At 37.9% G+C, this 19673-nt stretch overlaps 1 protein-coding gene across 2 annotated transcripts in view; it reads left to right on the top strand.

The window, feature by feature from the left end:
* Window positions 1-19673, top strand: part of LDAH (lipid droplet associated hydrolase) — a 112552-nt gene that overhangs the window by 38939 nt on the left and 53940 nt on the right. For both annotated transcript variants that reach the window (XM_039569423.1, XM_039569422.1), the window contains one exon: window positions 9141-9310. In XM_039569423.1, the coding sequence (XP_039425357.1) occupies window positions 9141-9310 (170 nt within the window). The remainder of the gene's footprint in view (window positions 1-9140; window positions 9311-19673) is intronic.

Here is a 19673-nt window from a genome sequence, read left to right as displayed (position 1 = left end):
TGAATTTTAGGTTTTGTGGATTAATACATCTATTAAAATAATCTAATTTACTACAGTTATTGGATTACTGGTGTGGTCAGGTGACCACTTAGTTGCCAAATAATTCCCCATTGGGTTAAACATTAGAACAGATAATGACAATTCTCAGGGATTGCCATTGTAGTGTCAGTTTTTTCAGAACAGAACTATCATTTCAAACATATTATTGCTGAGTCTTTGCTGTCAAGAGACTCCACTGACTTATGTGCTATGGTTTACATGATTTAGAGGAACAAGTTCTATTTTTCAGTTAATCACAAAGAGGGCAATTTCAGTGTTTCTGAATGCACTTCAGCATAAAACTCTACGTGATCATATTTGGAGCTGTTTATGTCTAGAGTGCAGGTCAAACTCAGTTGATGTCTTTTTATATAAACTATACTATAAAGCCTCAGGCAGTTTCAAAGTGTTTGTATTGAGCTGTTGCTTCAATGTCTGCTAATGTAAATGAGTGAGGAAACCAAACTTTGTCCAACCGTGACTCTAGAACTGTTTGTGGTGAATTGATTTACTTTCCATGTAGGACCTCTCACCTTTGCAAAATGAAGACCAAAAAATCCCTTATTCATCTGTAATGGCAGGTGTTAGAGTGGTTTGTGTTGGAAAGGATGTTGAAGATCATCTACTTCAACTCCTTGCCATGGGCAGGGACACCTTCCACTAGGTAAGGCTGCTCAAAGCCCTGTCCAGCCTGTTCTTGAGGGATGGGGTGTCCGCAACTTCTCAGGGCAACCTGTTCCAGTATCTCACCACCCTCACAGTAAAGAATTTCTTATGTCTAATCTAAACCTGCCCTCTTCCAGTTTAAAGCCATTCCCCTTTGTCCTATCACTCCCTGCCTTTGTAGAAGTCCCTCTCCAGCTTGCTTGTAACCCCTTTAAGTACTCAGTTTTGTACTGGTGGCACTTCAGTCTCTATTTCAGCTATCAGGTAAAACTCCGAGTAGAATAAAGCCATCACAGTAGAACCTTGGGCATGTTGCCATAGTTGTGTTCTGGGCAGTTCAGGTGGGTGGCTAAGAAAGAAACCTTCAGCATTTTCTTCAGGAAGGTTAAAAAGGAAACTGCTATCTTGGTAACAGAAAATTAATTTTTAAACAGTGTAACAGAACACTAGAGGAGAAAAGATATAAATCAGAATTTAAAGTAGTCATTTGACAAAAATGTGTTTCCTCCCCAAAGATACAAAATTTGCACTGCACAGCATATGCAAATGGTTATTTAAAGCATCGGCAACTGATAAAGAAACCTGCTACATTTATACAAATTACAAAGTGAAATTCTATTTGCTCTCCTCAGCTTTGCCACTGATTTCATAAATTCAGACTTTTGCACATGCCGTTTTGTCCATTTCTCTTTTGCCAGTGGGGGTCAGTGCTGGGAATCACTGTTCTGTGGCTGGTTCCCTTTGCTGTCAGGTCACACTCCTTGTGTGAAGAGGAGCCCAGGCACAAGTTACAAGATTTTTCAAGGCAGGGTAGCATTGGGAGTGTTGGCTGAGTCCTGTGAGGTAGCACTGCATTGCAGAATATTTTGCAGACGTGCTGTGCTACAGCCCTCAGCGCTGCTAGCAGGGAGTCGTGTTCTCTGCTGGCATAAACTAACACAGCTCTTTGCAGTCAGCACTGTGACACCAGTGTACAGCAGCAGGGAATATAAGATAATAATTTCGAAGGCTTCTTATAATCCATCAGTTTTGAGGGATACAGATGAAGGATGGAAAAATGTTATGCTTGCCTAAGTGGATCATTTACTCATAAAAAGGATGCTGTTGTTACATAATTTGGATCTGGGTATTAAATTTAACATTTCTATGGACAAATGGACAAATGAACATAGAAACGTACACTTCCCTTTATACTTCTATTGAAACAGTGTCATCCAAGATGAATATACACAAGGGTAAAGAAAAAGGACTAGGTTTACTGAATGCCCTCCTAATACCTTTATAGGAGCTGTGCAACAGGAAGGGCATTAGTGTTATTTTGGTATTATTCTGAAGGGTCATACTTAATTGAGCATGTCATTCTTAGTTGATATCACAGTACTGAATAAAATTTTGGGATGGATTTTCAAGAAAAATTGGGACTGGCCTGGCAAATAAAAAGTTACAGCTTGAATTCAGTAGAAGCATCAAACACTTCAGAAAATGTCGCCTATCAATCTGTCCGATCCCTGTGAAGTACAGATTCTGTATTGTAGCTTGGGCTGTTGTATAAGTGCCCTCTCAGCTCCTTGTATTTTCCCTTTTCCTTCTCTTAGCATCATGGTGTCTGCCTTCTCATTTTCTCTTACTTTGAAAATAATTCTTTTTATTTCCTGTCTGTGAAATAACATGGGTTGTCTTCCTTGGCCAGCTGTTTTACTCTGCTCCAAACTTCGTCTCTCCCTTGTTTGCTCTCAGTACTTCTTTCTCTATTTGTATCTGTTTGAACTTCCCAAGGTTTTGAAGTGCTGTTTTCAATAGGTGTGACTGTTGGACTTACCTACTGTGGTGCAGCACCTCATTTGTCATAACCAATGGAATCAATGCGTGTGAAGTGATACTCATCTGTTTTTGTTCCCTTCAATACTCACACAATTTCCACTGTCCTTTCCTTTACCATCTATACTACATCTACTCATTCTTGGTGATGTGTAGAACATCATTATTCTGGTTTTCTTCCATTGTTAATTTGTATAAAAGAAAGTTTTGTTGAAACGTGCAGTTTTGTTTGTGTGGGTAAGTGGGGGGCATTGACAGAGCCTTGCACTTGGCTTCAGTATGTCCAGAAACAAGAAACATAGCATGGACAGTCACCTTCTCGTGGGCTCAGACCTCTTTGCTTTTTGTTCCTTGTGGTCATTTTATGTTGGAAATTCAGATCTGCTCCTACACAGTGATGGGTCTCTAGCCTGTACCCTGCTAAGTGTGGGGTTTTTTTGTAATTTTGTTTTACTGTTTGTTTTCTCCCTTTATAGTATGATGCTGAGAGTTCTTACAGGTTGCACTTTCTGCAGTTATTCAACTTACTGACTGCAAAATGCAGTCATTGAAATACAGAAAACTTTACCATCTACATTATGTAAAACACCCATATAACATTTGCTTTATGTTCATTAAAGTGCTTGGAATGGAGATGTTGATTGGTGTAGAACTGCAAAATAAAACACTCTTTAGTGGTGTTTGCCTTGCCAAAATTGGAGACAACCAACAAAATTCTGCTTCAAAGTTTGTATTGTTACTTCATCATTACTTGGTAATAGTTACTCTAAACAGAGGGAAGCAAGCCTGCGAATGTAAAATAAAACAAGTTTCTAAGAGATAATTTAGAGAGTTCAGGGTGCTCCTGTATGCTTTTAATAAAAATCTGTGGTTTAGTATTTGTCATGTTTATTAGTTCATTCTGTCAGACTACACTCGTACTAATTTAATTATAATACAGCTTCCTTTGAAAAACATATTAGGTGTTAAACAAGTGTCCCAGCAATAGGTGTGTAGAAAGCAAAGGAAATCAGTAGTTCAATTTGTAAAATAAGGTCTTGTTATTTTTCTGGTAAAGAAAATAATACATATGACCACTTCAGTATCTTGAGTAAATGGTAATTTATTTGTGGAGGATACCTTTACAAAAAGTAATTGCTCCAATAAACACTAATGAGTGGTGTGTTTATCTTAAAAGTTGCATGAACAGTTCCTGAGGGTGCTACGGCCAGACTAAGGTCTAAGGGTTAATCTAAAACACAATGCTTTAAGTCCTGGTTCTTGGTGGAGGAGTTCTTCAGTATTTATTTAACATTCTTTCAGGGTTTCCATCCTATTTCTTTGGCATTTTATTGCTTGCTGATACAAATTATCCATGGTTCACTAATCAAATGAAAGATTGGGTGAAACATTCAGGCTTTGAGCAATATATCTTTAGGGAATGGCCATACTAGACCTACAAACCTTAAGTCTCAATTTTTAAGCTTACAGTTTTATTTAAACACTTTAAAATGGCATCATTCAGTTTTAGGGAATTATTGTCTTTTGCTATAACACAAAAAGCAATCAAATTATTTAATTTCCAGAATTAGACTTCATATTATGCACATCATTTTCACAGCTAATCTAAGTGATTCAATTGTAATATCTGCCTGTCACTACATAAAGGAAAAGATAAAAACTTTCCAGGTGTTGCTTTATCTAAACACAAGTTATTCAGTTGAAACTGCTGCTCCTTCCACTAGGGTTTGTGTATGTGTTTGTAGTGGAAAAAGGAGGTGGCATGTAAAATCTAAAACACTTGGCCCAATATGTTGGTTTTACTTGGGGTATTTGGTGGGGATGCAGAGGGATAAATGTGTTCCTAAGCTACCCCCTAGTTCAGTCTCCAGACACTTACTTGTCCTTACCCTGCAAAAGGTCCAGTTCTGAAAATTCTTGACCACACGAGTTTATAGAAGTGATTCATTGAAGTTTGTCCTTAGATATACTGCTACCACTTCTTAGACTCAATGGTTCCTGGAAGAGGAAGATAACAGTGCAGGTAGAGCAGTGGTTTTTACTTCCCTTTCCTTCATGATATGTAATCACAGGTCACCTTTTCACGTGGTTCCTTCCTTGTTCATGAGTCCTTTAGAGGCCTTGTTTATGAGCTGATCTTGGGACAGACTTCAGAGTCATTCCATGAGAAGTGGACAAGTGTCCATCCACATGTACTGAGCAAAAATATTCCGTCACCTGTTGTGCCCAGGGCAGTTTGGAGTTTGGACATGTAAAATTGTGAAATTTGGGAAGTACAAAGGTCTGCAGAAATTTGAGGGTGCTGTTAGAAAGTCAGGCCTCTGGTATCTTTTTGAATCATCCAGTAAAAAGAAGTCTGTGATTTAGCAGACTTTTTAATGGAAGGCTAACTTTTATAAATTGCCAGCCTGAAGTCTGCTCACGTAACTGCTATGATTTTTTTTTATTTTCTGCATAAGAATTTCCCTTGCATGCACAGCAGAAAAACAAACAAACACGTTTTCTGTTATTTCCCTGAAAACCAAAGTCCTCTTTCCTAGCAAGATTAACTTGTCGACTAATCTTAGAGCAAACACTTTATTTTAATCTATCATTGTTTTCTGCCTGTAGTTTTAGCAGAGGTCAGAAAAAGAGATTCATTAAAGTGATGGCGCATTTGTTTTTCTGAAAGCACATCAGAAAATGAATGCTTTGCCAAAGAAAATAAAGAAATACAGTATTTCTTTTAATACACCAGTTAAATAAAGTCTTAAAATCCTGTCTTGGCCCAGGTGGGGTGTTTGCAGTATAAGGTACAAGTCGTATAATTTCTACTATCTGAAAACTGCTTAAATGAGCTCTCCTTCAACCATGGCATATATTCCACACCTGAGGTGAAGTCACTCTGGTCCCTTCTTTGATGTAGAGCCACTGGAGTGCTGACTGCCAGTGTGTTTGTGCAAGTCTGTTTGCTTATACAAAGAATCCATTTAAGCTTCTCCACCCAAGAAATTCATGTTGATTTTGGATAATCCCTGGGCAATTTTATTCTGTAAAATAAATAAATAAATCTTTCAAACTTGTGACGCAGCCCAGCTCTTGCACATTTTGGACTATTAGAAGTGTAGCATTTGTGTTGGGGAAGCATGAAGTGACACAAGGCGTGGACAATTTTATATTTGTCCAGATGTCAAATAGGATGCATATTTCAGTACAGGGTGACGTGATGCTGGAGCTTCACCTGAGAAGCATGGGGTCAGTCCATGATGAGAGTTTTGCATGGGGATTACCAGACCCCACACTGCATGCTCATTCCCCAGTGTGGCTTCTCTAGGAATAGTGCCAAGGTGATTGGATTTGGCAATAAACCAGTATTTCAGAAGAAAAGGAAAAGTTGTATTAAACAGCTGAAACAATTCTCCGGGGTCAGCCTTGGCTGTCGGGACTCGCTTGCAGCCTCAGAGAGGTTCTCTGTGTATGTAACACAGGCCAGTAGCCAAGGGAATCAGAGCATCCTTGTTCTGAGTGTGTGAGCAGGGCTGTGCTGAGGGTGATTTGGCCCACAGTAGAACGAGTGTCCATGATCATCATCAATCACAACTGACCCATCCAATTAAAAATCGCTTCTGCAGGCTCTGCTCTCCCTGCCTTCCTTAAGGGAACACTGGTGCACAGGCTTGAGTTGAGTGTGCTTGAGTCCTAAACTTGAGTCTGGCCCAATGCAAGGAAGAAAAAGCCATTTTCACTTTATTCTCAATCCCCATCTATGTCCTTCTTGAGGGTTCTTGCTTTGGCAGCACAGCTGATTCTGAACAGGCACATCTCTGCTGAAGTCAGTAATAGCTATGGATATGCTGGCCAGAATGTCTACGCTGCTATTTATTAGGTAAATAAACATTAAATTAGGTATGTAATGTCTTAAATAATTAACTGTGTCTGACATAATTATCTAAACTTGGAAAATATTGAGATGGGCCTAGACTGTCTCTGCTGTGCTCTTTATTAATTTCATGACAGCAGTCTCCAGCAACTCTTTCAGCAGATGCTGAATTCACGTAGGGAAAAGCCATTAACCTCATGAGACTGAATAATGCAAATAAAAATTTGTCTTGTTTCCTGCTTGGTTTCTGGGATCTTGTGAACCATGAAAAGTTGTCTAGAAGATTTATACACCTACTTTGCCTCCTTTTCCTTTGCTCTAACTGGAAAATAAGCTGAAAACATGTATTTCAAGAACTGAAATGAAATGTAAAACATTAAAAGATGTGCTGATAAACTACTGAGATGTCAGTGCCTGAGTGAAACAGTATGGAAATGACAGCAAATGTTTACAAGGGACAATTGACCTGCTCAACCCAACACGCAGTAATACATATATACTCAATATAACTTACTCTTTCACTTGTTGCTGTATCCAATGGGCCATCATGTTTCTAGTAGGCTGGCATTTATTGTGTTATATATACCTGTAATTAGACTTGGGATGTAGACAAACTATTCCCGCATGAGGCTGAGCTGCTGTGTAATTAAATGTAGGAAAGGCAGCTTTTGCTAAAAATAGAAACTTAAGTTTAAAAACAATGTGTTGGACTCGGGCGTTTATTTAGGGTTTCATAAAATAGAACAAACTCTTTGTTTTCTGTTACTTGTAGAAAGCCTTGTAAACAAAATATCACTTCTCATCCAATTTTGCATTTCTTGGTTGTGTTTTGGTAAACCCATTTTCATTTTGAGTAAATTACTCTGAATTATGCTGGGATATGATCATCAATAGTTTTAGCAGAAATACTAGTTTAACTGAAGAACAACTTTGTTGGGACTTTGGTGGTAATAATTTAAACTCAGAAAAGAGCCATCGTGAGCAATTATTTTGCTTCTAAAGGTTATGTTTCATACAGATGATCAAAAAGATTATGTAGTGCCAGCCCTTTTGGGCTACCAAATAGTACTGTCACTATCAACCTCCCAATAACTTCAGTACAGCAGTGTTAGTAATTTTTGGTATTTGAGGTTACGGTCCAGGTGCCACCAAATTTACTGTGTACAAATTAAAGCACTGACAGTCATAGGCACAGGCAGTTAACTCATAGTTAACCTCTTTCCTCAAGCAAGTGCAGAACAATCTGAAATAGGACTATGATTCTGACTTACAGCAGTTTTTCAATGCATTTCAGTGTTTTTAATGTATTTACGGTGTCTTTGCCTGATGGATACTTTCTTCCACCTCTATTTTTCACACAGGGAGCTGTTCCGGAGCACATCAAAAGACATCAAGTGGGAAGTTAAACACCTTGGTGGGCCAGTTAGGGCTGTGTGTGCACTCTCTGTTAGCTGCTCCTGAGTTGTTAGAGGTGGGTGGCTTTTGCCAGGGACCTAGGAGCCATGTGTAGGACCATGGCTCAGTAATGAGCTGGTCCCCATTGTGTGTCTGAACCGTGCTGCCAGGAGATTTAGCTTACGTCAGACTAAAACTGCATTGCAAGTTGACCTGTAAGGAGCATAAAATATCAGAGGTTTAATCTGGAGTATGAAATTGAAACCTGAGGTAATAGCATGAGTTAAGAGATTAAGTGATACTCCATCTCATCTAGGTAAGACAGAGGCATGCATTCCTTCATGCTTTCTGTCTCTTTTCTTTTATTCTTTTTTTTAGTATTTCTTCTTACAGTCATGTCAATAGAATAGTCCAGCATAAACTGGAGTGGTGTATCCTTAACATAGTGTTTAGCTTAGTGGGTAAAGAGCACTTTTCTAGCAGATGAAAGAGCTGTGAACCCCCTTAGACTCAGGAACTTCAGATAGATGCCACTCTTGTAATAAGCAAGAGTTAAAGATACTGAATTGCTGTATATTCTTACAGACACCAGTTCAGTTTGTCTTGTTGACTGGCCAGGAAGCAAGGAGCCAAGTCCTCATCATGAGGGATTGCCCAAGCTCCCTTAGAAGGTCCCTGGCAAAACAGGAATTAACAGTACAGTAATCTAGAACCATGAAGCTCTAACTTGATTTTCCTCTTTTCAGCTGAATTGACAATGATGAGAACCTGCATTAACAGGGATATTTTATGTAGGTGCTGGTATTTTGTGTTGACACATAGGCATTTCCTATTTTTCCTCATTCCATGGGACATTTTTGTGCATCTTTAAGACAGGAGATTTTGAGTACCCGAAGGTTGTTAGTGCATGATGACATATATGGTAGCTTGTCTTCTGCAAGGAGGGACCCATTCCTGGGCAGTATTGCTCTTGTAGGTCCTGATCTTTCAATGTAAATTTGGATTGGTTTAAGCTTGATCTAATGCCCTGAGTTTGGTCTTGTTCCGAATGAAGGAGATCAAAATAGTGGATGATGTGCTATGGAATCTCCATGTGTTTACGTATCTTTTGCTGGCTCCCAAGCTGCACATAAGGCTTTACGTCCTGTGCATGTGATTTATCAGTCTGTATTTTCCAGTGGTGGTAACTGAAAATTAAATTTTTAAGTCTGGTGGGGGGTTTTTTTGTGTTTGGTTTGTTTGGGGATTTTACAATTAATGTATGTGTTTATTTCAGTGTTTTACAAAGAAGTGTGGGGGAAAAAAAGACATACCTGGAATTTCTTTCACTGAACCAAAGGACTTCTTTTCTTTTGTGTTTCAGACACAGATATTAAGGAGCTAGAGGATGTTTTTGGACTTAACGGACAAGTAGAGCATAAACTGAACTTCCTCAAAAAGAATGTATCAAAAGATATAAAGCTGGTACTGATTGCGCATTCTATTGGTTGCTACATCACCCTGGAGATGATGAAACGAGCATCAGAGCTTCAGGTACATGAACCTTCTTGAATGGGCGTTACTTTATTAGCAAAGCAGTGCACGTGCTTAGCCTATGGGTAATGCCATGTATTTCCTGTGGAAACTCTATTCCACTATGCACAAACAAACAAACAAAAAAAAAGGCTGATCCTAGTAACATAGAATAAAGCAAATTGGTGTAAATCTGAGTCTGAATTTGGATCTTTAATGCCCTTGGAATATAAATAATTAATAATGGTGGGAAATATATTTATGACTTCCTTGTTCTCATCTTTAAATAATTTATAATCAGATCACTAGATATTTGGCAATTGCATTATGTATTACACCAAAAATTAAGACTGGTTGTGATTTTTACAGTGATTTCTTATCTTGAGGTGAACAGGTTGCTGGTTAGACATGGAAAAATGTATGGGAATGAATAGTAATATAAATTGTGGGGAATAGTACTATGAAAGACATTGATTTTAAAATTTAATACAAATATCACTGCTTCTGCAACTCGGTCTTGTTTGTGTAACTTAATGAGAGTGAGAGCTGTTACTGCACGTTCTGTATTTCTGAACATTTTACTTTGTCACTGTGAAGCAGTACGAAGGCTGAAGCAGGATCATGGCCTTGCCCTCTGGAAATAGCAAACTATGCTCAGTAATAACTCACTCTACTAGTGGCTGATAAATGGAGAATAGGAATTTTTATTCTTAAACATTCACTCTTAATAAATCATTGCCTCTTCCTTTACTTTATAAAATCTTCAGTGGAAGGAAGTGCCATGTTAGTGGTGACATGAAGTCTGGGGTTAATATATGCGTGTGGTTAATATATGTAATGTATGTGGTTAATATATGCATATCCACTTCTTCATAACCATCTCCACTGCACACCTAACTTTTTCTTCCTTTACAGGAAAAATGAACTAAAAATGTGAAACATGAGGATAACCTGATATATTTCTACAGGCATATTTCACTTAGTGATTATAAACAAGAGCATTTTTTGAGAGAAATCTTAGATATTTTCAGGAAGGAGCATTCTAGAAAATACCATGTGCATTAATTTGTCCAAAAGTGACAACATCTGTTGGGTCAAAATCTGTAGTCTTTATTGCTCAAATTATTTTATCTGGTTTCAATTAAACTGTAAGTTTTTGAGTAACATTTTTACACCTGGCTCACCGGATGCTGGCAGCTTTCTATTCATCAGTGTTTTGAAACACAGGGATCTTTGGGACACTCTTAGACCTCATGGTGCACTGTGTGCATAAAGTTAATATAGGACAAGCTACATTTAAGATGCATTCAACAATAGAAAATATTTGTGTAAGCCAGGGTATTGTGCAACCTTTGTCCCTTTGCCAAAAATAAGTTAACTCTTAGCTTTTATAACATATGAAGTGTGATAATAAGAAACTTGTGTTTCCATCTCTCCCTTTATTTTTACTGGAATATTTGATTCCCACAAGATTTTGAGCACATATGTGTATTTTAGTAGCTAGATCATTTGATTTTATTTTTATGTAGTTCTTGGTGATATTTTTTCATTATATGAATTTTGGGTTTGGTCTTAAAATTCTCTGCTATAAGGGCCTTTCATTGTTTACAGTTTATTCTGAGCTAGAGGTTAATTTGTTGTATTTATTGTTCAAATAATCCAGTAAACATTTATATTTGGAATGTCTGTTTAGCAAATTTGATTTTTAGAATCACAGAGTCATAGAATTTTTAAGTTTGGGAAAGATCTCTAAGGTCATTGAATCCAATTGTTAGCACAGCACTGCTGTGTTCAGCACTAAACCATGTCCCCACAGTGCCATAGCCACATGTTTCTTGAACACTTCCAGGGATGGTGATTCAACCACTTCTCTGTGCAGTCTGTTCCAGTGCTTGACCCTGATTCACTGAAGAAATTTCTGTTTCACAATTTAAAGCTCTTCCGTAGTTCAGCCAAATACAGACTAGATTGTCCCTGCCTTAGCATGCCTGAAAAGGAGAAAGTACATCCCCTTCTCTCTCCTTCTTGGTTCCTCTTCAGCTGTCAGTTTTCTCAGAATCACAGAATCATCAAGGTTGAAAGAGATCTTAAAGATCATCAAGTCCAGTCATCAATGCAGGACCACCATATTCACCTCTAAACCATATCCCCAGGTGCCTCATCCAGATGCCTTTTTAACACTTCCTAGACAGGGACTCCACCACCTCTCAGGGCAACTTACTCCAATGCCTGACCACTCATTCAGTGAAAAAAATATTTCTAGTAACTAATCTGAATCTCCCTTGGTGCAATTTAAGGCCATTTCCTCTTATGTTTTCACTTGAGACAGGGCAGAAGAGACTGACTCCCACCTCAGTGCAGCCTCCTTTCAGTTGTAGAGTTCCCCACTGAGTTTGCTATTCTCCAGACTAGAAAATCCCAGCTCCCTCAGCCACTTCTCATAAGACTCATTATCTAGACCCTTTACCAGCTTTTTTGCCCTTCTTTGGACCCCAATGCTGCTAGTATCTAGGGCCCCCAGGCTCTGCAAGTCAGTGGGGTACTGCATTTTTTCCTTAAACTTGTGTGAAATAATGCTTTCCTATTTCATTAAGAGAAAAGAAACAGGAATTGCCAGTTTCTTCCAGCATGAATTCAGTTTTGGAGCCCATCCCTATTTTCCCATTGACTCCCATTACACAAACTTACTCTTAGGTTGATGCCTTTAACCAAGTCTGATTAGTTGAGAAGGGCAGACACGTTACTTCCATGCTTGTAACTAAGTGGGGCTACAGCACAGGTTTGAGCACTGGGACAGTGATGTTTGAAACTTCTCTTTAAGTGACTTTTTGGCCCAAAGCAGCTAGCAGCTCCTAGCAACAACCTTACATGGTTCTGGGCTTGGCAGAGGCCCAGCACCATTCCCAGGAATTAGTTTGGATGCTGACATACTGTTCGGAGGCAGGAGGAGATTCCTCCATGTGGACACAGACCATCCCATGCCCTCCTGTTCAGTGACAGAGCCGCAGAAGAATTCCTGGCTGGTCTGTTTTCTGGCTCATGAGTAACCACAAACACTTTCCTGTTGTCCTGGTGGGCTTCAAGTCTTAACAACATTCATCTCTTCGTGGGAAGTAGAGCATCCAGATTTTGCCAGACAGCTAAAAAATTTTGGCACTGGGAAGGAAGAAAGTCAGCCTCACTTTGTGAAGATGGAAAACTGCAATAATGTACAGCTTCCTTGATACTTGCTCTTAACCTCGTAATCTTCTTCGCTCTTTATTCAGACAGCAGAACTGAAAAATGAGGCTGAGTGACAAAATTATTTTCTTAGTTGTTGGAACATGCATCTAACTCATAAATATGCTACATCCTCCAGGCATTCTCTTCTAAAATGCAAATCCTTACTTGGAGGATTTCCTTGTGCTTTACTGGCGACACTACTGAGTGTTTCCTAAAACACTATTTATCAGTAATTTAATCAAAGATTGACAAGTTTCCTTGCTAATGAAATTCAGTCTCTTACAGCATTAGTCTTTCATTTGCAGTGATGCTTTTGAAATGCCAACACCTTTGTGGTAGTAAATCAACTCTTGTTAATGAGTACAATGTAAGTATTGCTCTTCCTGTAAAACTCACTGATGAGGAGGAGTTTAAAGCCTCTGAATACGTATCAGTTTAAGCAAATTAAATTTCTATGATATGTAAATCAAACCCATGCTTTGCTACTACGTCTCAGTGGTGTGAAGGAATATTGGGTATTACTAGAACTTCTTGATTTCATAAAAGACAGCTAAAAACACAGAACTTGGAATAGTTGTGCGTATAACAAATTCCTAGCTTGGAAACATGATACATCATTTTTGTGCACATACTGATTATTTAATTTTAATTGTTGAACACTTGACTGTGGATTTGGAAAGCACTTTCATAATGTTAGGAAAGAGAAAACTACCATGTTTTTAAATATGGGTATTTCTACAAGAAAACAAAGTTCTTTATAGTGGAATTACTGGAAATCCACAGGATCTGAGATTGTGAGATTAAAAGAGGGAGGTTTTTTTAACAGTACAGAAACTAATAAGCATGTCTGACCTTTGAGATAATAGGGAATCAGCAGGATTAAAGGAAGAGGGAAGGAATGTATGAAAGCAGTGACATTTGTTCAGGTTTTTTTTTGCTGAGATTAGAACCTAAATATGTAATCCAACACTCTGGTGTCACCATTACAGAAAACATCTTCTGAAAGGATGGTAATGTAGCAGGTTCTGGCTATAAGTTCTAGTGCTTTTCAGAAAGAGAGAGAAGATGAAAATATTATCACACCTGAGATAAAAAGGAATATAAATTTTTATTCTATTTTTGAAATTTTCATATGATATAATAGCATCTAATTCCAATGTTGATTACCTAAATTAGATGTCATGGTACTTAAAACAAAGTTTACATAGCTGTTGTCTAGGTAAATTAACTTCTGATGGTCTCACTGTCCATTACAAAATATGCTTAGCAAAGCATATTTTTAACCACCTTGAATGCTCTCTTTCAAAAGTAAGCTTATCTCAGATATTTTCAAGAGTACAGTGAGACTGCATAAAATAGAGAAATATTATAGAAATACATATTGAGAGAGAAAGAGGGGAGTAATAAATACATGATTTTCTTGTTGGTTTAAGGCTTAAATGAAAAAGAGCAAAAAATCACCCTAAAAATTAAAATGAATAAAAGACTTACAGTAACACAAACTCAGTGACAATATCTGTAAAATTATTATGCAGGAAAAAAACCAGATGGCTATGCTTAGCAGACCTCACAAGGGAATTTGTGCACATTTCAGATAAATGTGTATCTTCTGAGGAGAGCTATGAATTTCTAGGCCATGACATAAAAATAAACGGAGTCTGGTGTAGTTTTCTTCTTCAGTCCATCCATCCATACAAATGAAATACATATTAAAAGAACAAGCAAATGGCATTGGGCTCATATACACCCACCTTCATCCCACTTTTAAGTGTTGAGGGAGCAAGAAAAGACATGCTCTGACACAATTTTGCACAGATTTAAACATGAATAAAAGTTCAGCTGCCTTCAGTGAGAGGAGTGTGTTAATTTAACTTTATGAATGTTCTAAGTTGGTCTCTGAGTTGGATTATTTCTATTAGAGAGAGAGAGAGAGATTTGGCAGTTCTATCAGTTTTTGATACATCAAGTCTTTGTAAGCATATACAAGGAAGTCCAGGTGGTCTGAGACAGCAATTGGAGTAAAACGTGCTTAAGTTGACAGCTTATATATTACAGAGTCTGCAAAATCCACCTTGCAACTCTGGATGATGCTTCAGGCAGTATCAGTAGTTCTGGTGGAATGGGCAGTAAAGCAGCAATAGGAATGTGGGGCTTATGCAAATGTTCTGCAGCTCACTCACCTGAAAAAAGAGGGAAGTAGTGCAAATGATTTATTAAATCTAACCAAATAAAATGGGTAAGATACTGTATCTTTGAAGCATCAAAGAAGTTTCTACAAAGATTTGTAGAAAGATTTCCTTTTTTTCCCTAAGAAAGAAAATATGAAATAACCTTCACATGGAAATCTAAGGCAAATGTAAAATATCCTCTCTTTCAGATGGGAGGCTGCAAAGTAAAGAGATGGGTTCACGGCAAACAAAGGTTTTTTAGGGAGATACTGACTTCTGACTGAGACATTCATTAAAGGCTTGGATTTAAAATTTCAACAAACCTTGAGAACACCATCAGCGAAAGGCCGATAACTGCGGAATGGGGTTGAGAGTGTCAGCTGATCCAAGAGACTGCTAGCAACCATGATTTTCACTGGCTTGGTGACAGACCCTAACTCTGAAGGGACCAAGTTATAGTCTCTTCTACCTTTCCCCTTCAAAAAAAAGCTGTAAAAATGGGAACTGTAAAAAAATGGAGCAGACAACAGGCAGACAGGCTCTTTTGTATAACCCTCAATGGACACTGCCTTTGTCAGTAGGAACAGGCACTGTCCGTTGCCATGTGCTGTGTAGGTCCGCCAGAAATTACTTCACAGGCAAACAGCCCCACTTTGTAATATACAGAACAAAAGAATGTGAAGTGTCTCAAGGATACAAAAAAATAAATTTAGGAAACTTAAAATGAAATTAGATAAACCCTGTTGAAGGTGATACAACTTCAGATGTGACATGCCTGAGGGAAGTTAAATTTTGAACAGTTTGCCATGTGTATCCATAATACATACACTGAGACAAACTTCCTATTTTTGTCAAAGAAAGAAAAGAAACCATGAATATTTGAGGCCTGGGAGAGAACTTACGTCCCAAATTCTTGTCAGGGTATCAGAAGAAGGGAAAAAGAGAGAGAAGGGAATTAGGAATTCTCTCAGTCAGCTCGTTTTTCCATCCTTGCTTCGGTCTTTCCAGATGTGGTTTTTGAAGTGGGCGAAGCAGGTAGGTATCACCTGCTCAGTCCTAGATCTTTATGGGAAATAATGGATTACATATAGTTCAGTACTCTTCTGAGTCAAGAATATTTGCAGTCCAAAAGTGTTGAAGATGAGATGAGATTGGTAAATGGTAGAGTGACAATTATTGCAATTAAAAGACAGTCTTGACAAAATCAGCAACAGTGTATCTGTCAGCTTATAATTACCAGGCAGATGAATGATAGTTTCTGTTTTTAATATTTTTAGGAGTGAGGAATCAGAGTTAATAGCAATATTGTCCTAAGATTTCATTGTTTGGATCATAAGCCTGTGATCAGAAGGCCTAAGGAAAAATTTAATTCTCAAGGTTTTCTGTTAAAAATTGTATTTTGTTCATAATATTCACTGAAACTTCAGCTTCTCTCACCTTGTTTAATATAATGGTTTACTGCTCAGTTGAATATAGAAACAATATAAAAAGCGAGATTTTGATCTGTGGTGATTCAAAGAAGTAGAACTTAATAACAGTCATTTTGATTTCAAGAGACTTGATTTTTTTTATAACATTGTGTTTATTTCACTGCTAATGAAACATCTGATTTCAAGTGTATGTAGTCAAAATCCAAATGCACCTATAAAAATTATTTTTTCTAGGAAGTTAGAAGACATTAAAGTAGCCAAATGTACAAACAGAAAAGAAAGAAAAATAAACTGAAAAGTGGAATCTGTGATCATTCATCAGGAATCCAAAGTAAAGCATGAGAATGAGGAGGAAATGAAGGACTAAAAATAAAAAGATAGTTAAAATGGTAAATGGCAGAATAACAGGATTTATTAAGTACTGTGAATTTTTAAAGATTTGTTCATAAAATATTATTTTGAATCTCCAGAAATTTAGATTCATACTGTAATAACTAAGTGAAATGATTCCATAAAAATGAGGGAATTGAAAGCAAGAAGTGAATTTCAAAAACAATTAGGATTTATGGCATATGTTTTAAGGAGAGTTCAACATCCTTTCACAAGCCAGATTTCCCAATGAACATTTTATGCTGGGAGGTGAGATCTTTTGAAATTCTGCAGATGTGTGTGCATAGCTCTTGAAAATCAGAGACTCATCTCTTTAGAGAATTGGACAAAACGATTGGAATTCAGTATATGTTGCACTTAGCTTGAAATTTTTTTATGTTTTTATACTGCAGTTAATGTGCTTTTACAGAAGGCCACAGAGCAGTTCTCATGGTGTTTTAATAGTAGGTGAAGGAGAACACTACCAGTTAGGACATTAAAGAGTTGTTCGTGAAAGGAGCAGGTGAAAGGACGTTGTGGAGTTTTTGGACACAGACTTTGCAAATGTAGTTACACTTTGAGCTCGGCTTTAACTCTGGTAATCAATATCTGTTCCTAGAAGCTCTATATTAAAGTGGAATTTCACTGCCAATCCAGAGCACTCAGCAGAGAAGTTGAGCTGCTTGTCAGCTCCTGCCTCATGTTATATGTGGTACAGTTGCTCAAGCAATGAGGAAGGATTTGGTTTGGAACTTTAAAAAAGAGGTTACTGAGGATGGACAGGGTTGTAATTGCAACTCTGCGATATTGTTCATTTGTTCATTCCACATGGTTTATGGTGAAGTCAAGGGGTGCTTCTGCTGCCTTGGTTTCTACCGAAGAGTAGTTTGTCCTGTTTGAAGAGTTCACTGCAGGAGTGAAAAGAATCAAACTTTATACAAAGCAGTTATCTCTGAACTTAGATAGCACATTCGCTACATGGAGGGCATTTCTAATACCCTGTTGAATTAAGTTCAGGCAAATACTGGAGAATTTTTTTCCGTATATTTTTAGTATTTCTTTGATTGCTGATTATTTTAGGGGAGTTTTTGCCAATGCCACCACTGATCTTTTCAGATACCTGAGGATGTATTCAGTGACTATAAGCCTATGTTTAGGGAACTAAATCAAGCCCTCGATTTCTTCTTAGGAATCCCCCTCTGTACTCATATGACTGAGGTTATCTTCAAAATTAAATGTAATGGAAGTCCACTTTCTTTTCTATTTGTTTCCATGGGTAAGTATTTGAAATACTTGATTTCTGCTGTTTGGATGCAATTCTATTTCACTCTGGCATTTTGTAAAAAAAAAACTTACTGGAGTTTGCTCTTTCTTGTGGAATTCAGTGTTAAGTATACATTTAAGTGGAAGTCCAGAAGGGACAATGTATTTAATAAACTTATTACCTTTGGAGTCCTGTAAGGAAGTGCAATTGATGTTAATGAAAATATGCTTTTAATAACTTTGTTACAACATTTCTAGTCACTGGAAAATTTTTAAGAACATTCCTCTCCATTTCAAATTCCAAAACAAAGCATAGTTTTTTATAAGGAGCAGAATTCACTGAGTCCTAATTGTTCTTGAAAACATTGAATTTCTGCTCCTCTATTTTAAACAGTAGTATGACTACTGCTAGTGTATTTTACTGAGATGGAAGGTACAAAGCCCAGGTCTCAATAAATATGATTTAAATTGTGACCTTTAATGGCAGCTGGCAGGTTCAGACTGGCACTGGCAATTGAAAGATATTCTACAAATTCTTGTTCTCAGTTGCACTAAAACCCTTACTTACCTGATGACTAGTTTTATTTGTGTGATAAATTAGATATGATAATTTTGCTCTTTTAGCAGATTCCTGCATATATTCGATTTATTACAATAATTAAGGCTAGCAGTAGTCTGTAGTATTGCAAAGGAATTTTCTGTTTTTCCCTTACTATTTAAAATGCTTACGGTTCTGGAAAGATGAAAGCAAGGATGGAAAAACGAGCTGACTGAGAGAATTCCTAATTCCCTTCTCTCTCTTTTTCCCTTCTTCTGATACCCTGACAAGAATTTGGGACGTAAGTTCTCTCCCAGACCTCAAATATTCATGGTTTCTTTTCTCTCTTTGACAAAAATACGTAAGTCCTGCTCAGTGTATACTTCCTGACTCACTCATCCTGTTCTTCACTGGTATCACAAGGCAGAACCTTACTGTTCTTCTTTCTCCAGGGTACATCATTAAGCCACTTTAATTGATTAAAATGGTAGGGGACTGAACTCCTTCCAGTATTCAATGCCAGCTTAGCTTGTCTGACTCCTAACCCTTTGAGCCGAGAAGAGCTATGGGTCTGGGTTGACTGGATGCCTTTTTGAGGGCTGACTTCAGTGAGTGGTGAAATAAACCCCTTCCAAATATCTTAAGTGGAGCACTTAAAAATAGAAGTCCAGGGATCTCAAGGCACTGATGGAAAATCATGGCCTTTCCTTTTCATCAGCAGAATGAGATTATAACTGTAAAGCTGGTTTCTCATTTACCTTGTTCAGCCCGATTTCCTTGAACTGAATGGATTGTCATTGAGATTTATTGGTAGGTATGGCTGTACATTGATGCCTGTGAAAGCAGTTGGTTCAAGACAACATAAAATCTGATTCTTAATGCTTTCTTTTGATTGAGCCACCTCTCCACTTGAAGTGCATGTTGCTGGTTCATCCTAAGTGTTAAGTGTCCCAGAGCATGTGTACAAAGTCACATTTGCCAGTCCCTGTGCCATAAGGGTACCTGCAGACGCAACATGGTGATCTCATGGGAGTGCTACACTGCAAAAACCCACCCTGTACTTCCAAAATGAAAACGGAAAGAATTTCTGCTGGAAAGTGGCAGCTGCGCTCTGACATTCATGTAATGGGAGCAACTGAAAGCTTTATGGTGTGTAACTGTGACACTGCATTCCAACATAAGCTTCTCCCTGCCCTTCTTCCAACCAATAAACTATTCTTCCTCTCTTTTCACTCTCACCCCTCCTAATCTTCTTCTGTTTATATGCTTTAATCGTAATAGCAACAAATCCATCCCTGCTGGTATTATCGCAGCGTTGCAAATTTTGGCCGTCTCCTTTGGCACTTCCCTTGTAGATGGAATGACATTGCCCACTTTGATGGGGCTTAATTCTC

The sequence above is a fragment of the Corvus cornix genome, chromosome 3, assembly GCF_000738735.6.
Source record: "Corvus cornix cornix isolate S_Up_H32 chromosome 3, ASM73873v5, whole genome shotgun sequence".
Lineage (NCBI taxonomy): Eukaryota > Metazoa > Chordata > Aves > Passeriformes > Corvidae > Corvus > Corvus cornix.
The sequence above is the reverse complement of the archived record's forward strand: the minus strand, read 5'-3'. Positions and strand labels throughout refer to the sequence as shown.